General features: G+C 45.2%; 1 protein-coding gene across 1 annotated transcript; it reads right to left on the bottom strand.

Annotated features, from left to right (window-relative positions):
* Nucleotides 1-4,228: 4,228 nt before the first annotated feature.
* LOC310855826 (cbp/p300-interacting transactivator 3-like) lies at nucleotides 4,229-7,187 on the bottom strand. Its single transcript, XM_083760985.1, has 2 exons — nucleotides 7,005-7,187; nucleotides 4,229-5,938 (listed from the first exon to the last, which is right to left on the bottom strand). The coding sequence occupies exon 2, from the start codon at nucleotides 5,927-5,929 to the stop codon at nucleotides 5,153-5,155; it is 777 nt and encodes a 258-aa protein (XP_083617111.1). The 5' UTR covers nucleotides 5,930-5,938; nucleotides 7,005-7,187; the 3' UTR covers nucleotides 4,229-5,152.
* Nucleotides 7,188-10,373: the final 3,186 nt, after the last annotated feature.

Here is a 10,373-nt window from a genome sequence, read left to right as displayed (position 1 = left end):
GAGAGTTCTTTCTGTAAATCAGTTTCTCATTTTGAATGCACCACCAATCCACCATCATAGAATACTTCACTGAAGTAATTCTCCCCCCCCCAACAAAAATGTTCTCCGGTGTCATATCACCTAGCATGTGCTTCTCAAAGTGGGGTCTGAGGATGCGGAGGGGTCCTTGAGGCCGTTCCAGGGGTCCCCCACCAAAATATAGAAGCAATCAATCATCATATAGCAATAAAATCATTTACCAACTTTAAGCCTACATTGGCTATTTGATGTATGTTTCTTTTCCCACATTTGTTCACATTTTCGTGAAAATATACAATCTACAAGCTCCACGTGCATGGCATTGCAATGCTTGTAGAGCAACTACAATATTTTAACAACTCCCAGGGGTCCTGGGAACAAAGTATTTTCAGATGGGGGTCTGCAGCCAAACACAAATCACTATGGGAGTCCTTGATATGAAAGAGTTTGGGAAGCAATAAACGTGTTGTTCACGGTCATCATCACTGTAGACTCCTTGTTTACGTGATAAATCACATGCCGTGTGGGTTTAAAGAGCCTGCAGCACTGACCAGAGATGGCCACTATCCATCCAGCAGAACCTCACAGATGTTGTGCTGAATATGCGTGACCACCTGGAGTGATGTGGGAAACCGGCATGCACAAACATCTACCGCTCACCCAAAGGGGAACTACACCCCCCCACCCCCCTGCCGTCCCCGGATGAGCCCCCGATGTAACCACCTGGTGAGGGAAACCAAAACAACTACTGCTTCAGCCGCGAGCTTTGGTTTCCCACGCAGAAGACCAGTGTTCCAATGCAGGTGGCTTCACCAGCGAGCCTGTTTGATCAGGTTCTGTCTCGCTACCCTGCTGACAGTGTGCTAGTGGTGGTGGGCCATGCGTGACTACAGCCAATATCATTTACTCAAGTACATTTACTTGAGTGTTGTACTCAGGGTACCCACTGTAAAAGACAATTGAGTATGCATATACCTGTATTTCTAGATACTTTCAGTCCACTACAATTCAAAGAGAAATGTTGTACTTTTGACTACACTAGCAAAACAATTTCCCCTTGTGGATAATAAAGACATCTAATCTAATCTAATCTAATCTCATCTAGATTTCTAGGAAGAGGGGAAAGTACATGAATGAATTAGTAGCCCTTTTCAAACAGTGAACTTTTGAATAGGCCTACCTAATTATCTTTATCTCAAGTACAAAATATGACTGGGCAACTTTCACTTCAGGTTGAGTAATATTTGACCAGGAGTATCTACTGTATACTTTGACCCAAGTACTGGAGTTGAGTACTTTGTCCACCACTAGCCTGTTTGATCAGGTCCTGGCTCACTACCAGTGTTGCCATGTCTGCTTATTGTAAGCAACATTGGGCTTGATTTTCTGTGAAGTTGCTTGTAAATATTGGTAGTTGTGGACTGCGGTTATTTTGGGGCCCGTTTCTAAAGTGTAGTTGCTTATTTGGGCTTGCTTCCAAAACATTATTAATATTTAAGCCAGTGGTTCTCAAATAGGCTATGTATTTATCCCTAACCCCCATCTGAAAATGTTTTGTGTCAGTAAAGAAATCTTCCAAATATTCCACATTTTATTTCAAGACTTTTTGAAAATACACAAGCTCACAATGCACCTTAAAGTGCTAATGTGGCCCATTTAGTCGCTTCTTTTGGGCTTTGCTTTCTTGGACCTGGCGGCTTATTTCTCTCATAAAATCTGGCAACACTGCTGACAGTGGAGTGGCGGCGGGGTACTGGCCATGCGTGACTACAGCCAACAAGTGCACATCTGTCATTGGTGCTGGGGGCCTGAGAGCAACGGCCTCGCAGCAGCTGAGCAGGCGGCTGCACTCAAACAAGTAGACTACCCGTTTCTCAACAACCTGTTGGGGTTGTGGGCTAGATATGCTATTTTTGGTGTGTGACACCAGCACACAACTATAAACTATATATCCCAGCTTTAAGACAGTTCCTATTAAATATTACAAAATGTGTATATTGTATTATACAGTATCGACTATATATTGTTGTGGGGAGGTGTGGTAGTTTGAAATATGCAAGTGGTCCAGTGTTTAAAAGTAGAGTTGAACAGCTCTGTTGGGAGAGAATAGAGGAATGTATGTAGGGCTTAAGCATGCCTCTCGTGCAAGCATTCTTTGGTTACCGTTTATTGACGTGTTTTCTCAGGGTTGTAAAATAAAGTGTTGTGGGTAAATCCCAGCCAAGAAACCCGGCCCCAGGCACGGAGGAAAAAAATCTCTCCACCTACTACAGTAACTTCACCTTTCATAAATTGGAGAAGTCCTTGCATTTTCTAGACCGCCTCCCCTGCCTTGCTCTTTTGTTTTCTCTCTGAGCTTACCTATTGGTCTTTCCCTATCTGTATGTGGCTTTTGAGCTTTGACTTATATTGAGAAAACAAGCCGCCACAGGAAGACAATGTTGAGTTCAGCAGCAGTTGTGGGTGGGAAAGAGAGTTTCTCAGCCCAGAGAGAGAGCGAGAAAGAGAGAGAAAAACAGAACTAACTGTAAACGTCTCATGCGTCCCACCCTGCTTAGCCTGCGTCTAGACTGGCCTCTGTGAGGCGGGTGGCAGTCATAACAAGGGATTGGGAGAGCAAACAGGGCCTGTTTGGCAGAGTCACCCCTTCCACAACGGAGTCACAATGATTAAGAAAGAAACCTCTACTGCTTTTAATTGGTGCTAAACAAGGCGCTCACAATGCAGTGTGCAATTATGAGATATATGTGGAGACAGGGTTTTTTTGGGGGGGTGCCAATTTGTACCCATATGCCACTCTCACCCTACCAACAGAGGTCATCTTACGAGATTGGTGGTGAACATGGAACCTGCAACACTTTCTTGGCATTGAGGGGAGAAACCCCCCCCCCCCCCCCCAAAGAAAAAACGTAAATGTGTTTCATGCTCATGGCAGCCAAGCAGAGGAAGTGCATTCGGGTCAAGATGGTTAAGCATGTTTGAAAGAACAAAATGACCCTGCTCAAACTGGACAAATGAAAATTCATTCTTGCAGAAGGGAGGTGATGAGTCATAAACTTAGCAATCAGCTAGAGCTATTCCTGGTGGTGGATGACAATTGTGTTCTCATTTTCCCCATGTTACTCATCCTGTTGCTTAAGATAACTGTGTTGACAACGTGAACAACAGCTAAATGTGGTGATGACACTCCCAACATGACCAGAATCAAGTATTTCATAGCCATGGGGCACAGAACGATCTAACATAATCTCCTGAGGATGACTTTGAAAAAAGAAAAAGGGTAGCTTAGACAAGAGCACCTGAATATTTTTGTTTTGTACCCATTCTTTGCCTGGCAGCTAAAGCAACAGAGGGCTGATTTTATTTTGGAAAAGCCATTTGCTCAACTGCATTGACAGCAGTCCATATTTATTAAACTCCCAATGTCTAAGCTGTGTGAAGACAACCGACTTTGGGGCAGGGCATACACGCCCTGAAGTCAGTAAAAGCCCTGTGGGGGTTTAGGTAAGCATTCTCTGGCCATGTCTACCTCCCCCACCCAAACAAACAGATAACACTGTCAAATGGGAGAAAGCCAAAAAGGTGTGGGAATTAATTTACAATTATCACTTATAAGAGTAACAAATGGCATTTGTACTACGCATTTTGTCTTTTTAAATTATGCATTTCTATTTTGCCACTCTTGGAGTCAACAACTTTTACCCTAATCGATGCCTGGGAATAACTCTTCCTATCCATTGTCAAATAACCACAGCTTTTAATAAGCTACTATGTTTAAGTTCTGATATCAATATGAATCAAAGCTCTTAGCTAATTGGCAGGGTAATGACATGCAATTTACAGTCAATCATTCCCAGTGACACCATTAATCTAACCTCCCTTGGCTTTGAATAATTATGGAACTCTAGATCAGATACAAGCCAGGAGATTCAGTAATCAGTACAAAGTCTGTATCCAGGAATAGATATCCATTGCGTAAAAATTATATTGTATTTTTTAAATGTTTCCGTAGTAAGACTTGAGGGGAATGGTTTTCCTTCGCCCACAGATAATCCTAAAGCACTTAGCTAGCTCACTCGCTCTCTCCCTCTCCGCCTGGAGGGGGAAGAGCTGTGCAATGAATAGAAAACCGGGTCACACATCTATCCAGGCCATCTTTATTGATCCTCAAACCCCCCTTTCACAAAGACCCCCCCACCCCTGTCTTGACCACAAAAAAGGGGACAATATAAACAAATCAATAAATAAAAATCTGCGCGATTAAGGCGGTTCTACAGCTCCAATAGAACATAACAGTGTGGACATTATTTCTGGAGTTAAAACAGCTTCATACAGTACAAGCAGTAGATTTGTAGGGAACATCACACCTAAAAAGGCAACACTTTTCCAAAAGTGACCCATTTAGAAATAAAAACTGGATGAGACTCCCATTCAAATGCATGAGCTAACATTTGTCCCCTCGCTCTTATCCCAGTTGTGTGAGGAATGCAAGTTCTTCTCCTCTGAGCTTTAGTTTTTTTTGTTTATCCAAGAGGCCAAAATGTACTGAAAATTCATTAAAAGAGACCGTAAATTTCAAATTTCTCCAATTCTCCCACATCCCTCCCAGGCTCCCACCCAAAAATGAATAACCATTCAATTCCCAAAAATGGAACATCTCTGGTCTCTGTGGTACGTTTCTATATTACTTTTCTCAGAGGAGCAATAAATAAATACACGTTTTTACTGCTAAACTTCCGTGGAGTCCTTGTTTGGAGGCAACACAGTGTCTTAACATTGTTCAGAGTGGCTTCTGAGAATTCAGCAGTTTCTTCTTTATTACATTCATGTCCTGGAGAAGGGAGAGGTGGAAATGGGCTTCAACCCAATACTGAACCACCCTCTCTGGCCACTAGCACATGTGAGACCTTAGCACTGCACATTCTCTGTGGCTAACCAGAGTTAGCATCCCTCTGTTTTCACACCCTTCACAGCAACTTGGCTTAGTTGTCCTGGGAGGTGCTAACAAAATATAAAAAAGCAAAGAGCCGAGCCGTCATCCATTCAGTCATTATCCATTCTGGACGAATCTCACTCCTCCTGCTCTCCGCCCCGTGTCCCCCCACCCTTCTCAACAGTCCTCAATCAGGTCCTCTCAGCAGCTGACGGTGCTGGGCTGCTGTTTGCTGACAAAGTCCGAGATGAAGTCAAACTCGTTCTGGCCCAGGAAGAGTTCGGGCAGCTCCTGGACCCGGTCCAGGCCCAGCTCCATGACCAGCGAGGTCAGCACCTCCTCGTCGATCATATCGGCGTCCATGCCGTTGAGCGCCAGCGCCGGCCCCGCCATGTGCTGCATGTTGGCCAGCTGGGCCGGGTTCATGCGGTACTGGACGGCCTGGCCCATGTGGTTCCCGCCCATCACGCCCAGCGGGTGCCCGTGGTACTGCGTGTTGAGTTTCTGCAGCTGCATGCTGGCCATGAGCTGCTGGGACGTTAGCCCTCCGTTCATGAATTGTTGCTGCTGCTGCTGTTGTTGTTGTTGTTGCTGCTGTGGATGTGGGGCTTGTTGTTGCTGCTGCTGGTGCTGCTGCTGCTGCGGATGCATGTGATGTTGCTGCTGCTGGGGGTGATGCTGCTGCTGCTGCTGGCTACTGTACATCATGTTCCCAGAGGTCATCTGGTGGTGACCCATCTGGCCGCCACCGTTCATGGCCACCATGCCCTGCCGCTGTCTCATGGCGGCCTCCATGTTGGCCTGGGCCTGCCCGCCGTAGTGCATCATCTGGCCGTTGTGCATGGGCCTCATGCCCGGCTGGCTGCCGTGCTGCTGCTGGTGGCCCGCCTGCAGGCCGCCGTTCATGCCCATGCGGTAACCGTGGAGACCACCGACCGCCGAGCCATGGTTCATGGGCATCATCAGATGGTCAGCCATGCCTCCTGTCTGGGGGGAGCACAGAGGGGACACTGTTATGATAGGGTGCAGTTTTTCTTCCCCCCCCAACAATGCGCCGGGAACATTTGTTTTGGTCACAACGCAAGATAGCTGGTCCAAGAACAGCTTGTGGAGTCAACACCGACATGCCATGGACATGTTTGGCTGTGCTTTTTAGAGCGTACCAGCATGAGCCATCATTAGATGGATGACAATGGTGTTTATGTTGCCCTTGCTGTGCGTGTATGAGGTGGGCAGTGGTGCCAGAGATTTCATTGCTACAGTGCAAAGCAGTATGATAATCCACACAAATTCACTTATTCTAACAAACTGCCTTTCATCCGTAGGGGGGGGGAAAACGAGTGTAGCTTAATCTAATGTTAAAACGACATTTCTAGTCAAATCACCGCGGACGCTTCCTGAGAAAGAAAAAAAAAAATCTGCAAGGCAGGCTAGTGTCGCCTTTTTGACGAACACTGGAAAGCCTTGTCTTGTGCTCGGTATTGCTAAAATTGCCGTTCTTTGCGCCAAGGAATGAAAACAGAGGCTGAAATGTAGGTAATGGCCATATTCTATCTACTGTATAGTGTAGTCGGCGATAATTAGTCGATTATCTTTACGTACGACCGGTAAACGGGCAGAGAAAAGACACAATCGTGCAGCACACAATGAATGCATCAGTGATTCTTTAAATCCCTTCTGTCAACTGGTAGAAGAAATATCCACTGTCGGTTTTACGCACGCAAGGTTACAACAAAGAAGCGATACATTGACATCATGCAACATCTCTCTCTCTCTCTCTCTAAGAGCTGAATCACCACATTTCTCACACAAGGCGTGCGAATTCAACAGCAAAATGATTCGCATTCATCTGTCGTCGTTCGTGTCGTTTTAGTCAACGTAATTTCAAATGCCCGTAATATCGTATCGATTATAGCGATCAGCCTCTTTTCATTCCCGAGATTTAAACAAGGGAATGCAAACAATGGAGCGGCAGCTAGCCCGGGAGACCACCACAAACGCAGGGAGCCCCTCGTATTTCTCCCAACGAATAAACCCGACAAAAATCACTTACCCGTGTCCGCTATGTTCACAAAGTTGCGCGACTTTGCTACAGCTATACGTCTTTTAGTAGTTTTCGCTATGCAAGGCGAGGCTGCTCCGGATTACAATGTATATTCCACAGGGTTACGCTTCATGCTCAAGCAGGGGACGGTGCACAAAGACTGCCGCATCAGATCTTGAAACGACTGCCTATTTTCTGGGTCAACTCAGGGATTATGTACATCTAAAAAGCTCTGAGGAAAGCAGTGGGGGAGAGGTGGAGCCACGGCCCTGCCTCTCCTTTGTTCCTATTGGCCCTACTTAATATAATTGTGCAGGGGCGTAAAAAAAAGGCTGTGGAGAACTGTGACACACTAGCCAATTTAAATATCCTCCACCCCACCGTCTCTTCTTTAAAGAATGTTTGGACATGTGATTTGCCCTTTTCAGTAAACTAGTCTGTTGATAATGTGTTAATGTGTTTGCAAAACACAAGGGCAACAGAAAGCACAATCAGTATCTGTGCTTTTATAGACAGATAGATAGATAGATAGATAGATAGATAGATAGATAGATAGATAGATAGATAGATAGATAGATACATACATACATACATACATACATACATACATACATACATACATACATACATACATACATACATACATACTAGGCTAAGGCTACAATGATTATATCTTGATTCATTGCGTGTGTCAGTGTCCATGTGCATTAGATGAATTGCATACACAGGGACAAGCCCTACAGGACTTGTGTTATCCTTTTAGCATTATTGCGTAATTGTACCAATGTAGTAGTGTGTAATCAATCAAAATGTATGAGAAGCATGTGCTACTGTGCTGTGCACCCATGTCTACGTGTGTGTGTGTGTGTGTGTGTGTGTGTGTGTGTGTGTGTGTGTGTGTGTGTGTGTGTGTGTGTGTGCGTGCGCGCGCGTGTAATATGTGGTTGTCACCAAACTTGTTCACATGTGCCCACTCATCTTCATGTTATGTGTAGGATGTGCATGCAAGTGAGTTACCCACTGGTGTGTGTGTGTGTGTGTGTGTGTGTGTGTGTGTGTGTGTGTGTGTGTGTGTGTGTGCACACGCCTCATCTCCAGGATCACTGTTGGTCCATGTGACCCACCAGACTGCTGTGCATTTGCCTGAGAGAGAGAGAGAGAGAGAGAGAGAGAGAGAGAGAGAGAGAGAGAGAGAGAGAGAGAGAGAGAGAGAGAGAGAGAGAGAGAGAGAGAGAGGGAGCAGAGAGGAGGGGGAGGGAGCGCACTGGAATGCCTGTGTGCTATTCTAGGCCACACTGGCTGCAGTGGCACTGGAGCTACAATTGAAAGTGTGCATGCGAGTGTTTGTCTGTTTCTATGTATGCAAGCTTGGTTGCAAGTGTGTGTGTGTGTGTGTGTGTGTGTGTGTGTGTGTGTGTGTGTGTGTGTGTGTTTACTTGTGAGGGCCAAATGTCCACCCAAGCATAGTATAAGCTGAGAAGTAGACAAGTATGAGGACAGTTTTCCTGGTCCTAATCACAACAGAAATGTATGTTTTATGGTCAAACTAATGCTTTTTAGAGAAAGGGCTTATAATTAGGAAAATATTGAGATTGGGGTTAAGATGTGCTTTCTGTGTTATGTTGTTTGAATGTTATGCTATCTATATGCAGTGCTGCATTGTCTGTAAGGAAGCCAAAGAAAAATAAGTTTTACTCTTATGTACCTGTACACAAGATGAAACAATAAAGTACAAGTTACCTTGAACTTTGAGATTTGGCATTTAGAGCCTGATCAAATAAAACGCAGATCTACAAGCTTACTATATGTGTCTCAGACTCACAGTACAAGGTAAAACTGCCATCCTAAAAATGTTTGTCCTCAGAAGTATAGTACTGCAAACATGTATGCGTGTTTGTCCGTTCCCTTTTGCGGATGCACGTGTCTCTGATTGCCTACTTCAGGGCAAAGGACCTCTTGTCTGCAATTGCAAATGAATGGAGCCACTTTGCCAGAGCGGAGCTAATCTATTGTCCAGGGAGCTCATCTGTAAATGGACAACGGTTGGCAAGAAGGGGGCTTGTCATTGTTCGACATTGTGTGGTCAACTCTAAGCCAGTGTTAATAAGTCAGCCCCAGGTGTGTCCACTTTCTGAGAAACTGGCCGAGCCAGTCGGTCCAACCAAAACACACAATCAAGCAGCATCGCCTACATCTTTATTGACTCTGATGGGGAACTCACTTGGTGGAGCGGCGACTGAGTACAAGGTCACTTATCTGTGCCACTAGCTTGAACCAGACGTGCATTTAAAAGTGCATAGAAACTGTGTTTATTTTTCATTCCGGGGGCCAAATGCCCCTTAATGGCCTCATTTGCATGAGAATGACTGAGCAAACGTGTTTGAGCCCATAAGAACTCACCGATCAAGATTGGCTCTCTTGTTGTAGACCCAAGCGGTATTTGCATGGAATCCTAATCAGCCTTGATTGTGGTGGCAGATATGTGTCCATTCATTATCTGTGTATGTATTCATATACTGCTTGTTGGGGCTTGTAATGCCTGAATGTTAATATAACCCATAACCATAAAATGACCACCGTGAACCCTGGAATAGCTACTCTGTCCTTCCTACCCGCTGCCCCGGTGTCCTTGAGCAGGGGTTCTCTTCCTACCCCCTGTCCCGGTGTCCTTGAACAGGGGTTCTCCAGCATTTTCTGGCCACGGATCCCCATTTGATTAGATTTGGGACACCCTAAGAGAAGATTAGTGTTAAAATGTTGTTACGATTATTCTGAAATTAAAAGATTGTCAAAAAAAAGTTTGAGCCTGTAGATCAGCTATTTTTTAGTGAAAAGCATGAAATAATAAAGTTGTCAAAATGATGTTTTGATGCTCCACTTTGAGAACCACTATCTGTAGGCTATACTACTCCAAGGAGGCTGAAAGGCTGACAGGCCTTCTCCTGCTGCGACCTCACAAGATACATTCACGAACGAGTGTCTCGCGGTTATGTGTGAAGAAAGTCATGGAAACAGTGTTTAATAATATGGTGCTTCATTGAAGTGTTCCAAAATGTTATACAGAGGGTGCATTCAAGTTCCATCCCTTTCAAGCTGCCTCTTCTTCGGTTTGTGCATTTTCACTGGTTCAACCTGCACTATTTGCTAAACTGGCTACAGTCTAAGGGTTGGGGGAGGGGCATCGAAACACCTTGCCTTTAGCCATTTATTGATTTTCTCTCTCTCTCTCCCTCTGTGTGTGTGCGTGTGTGCGTGTATGTGTATGTGTGCGTGTGTGTGTGTGCGCGTATGTGTGTGTGTGTGTGTGTGCGTGTGTGTGTGTGTGTGTGTGTGTGTGTGTGTGTGTGCACGAGCCTGTGCGCTCGTGTGTGGTTTTGT

The sequence above is a fragment of the Protomyctophum parallelum genome (assembly GCF_964188405.1).
Source record: "Protomyctophum parallelum genome assembly, chromosome: 3".
Classification (NCBI taxonomy): Eukaryota; Metazoa; Chordata; class Actinopteri; order Myctophiformes; family Myctophidae; genus Protomyctophum; species Protomyctophum parallelum.
This window is presented reverse-complemented; position numbering and strand designations above follow the sequence as displayed.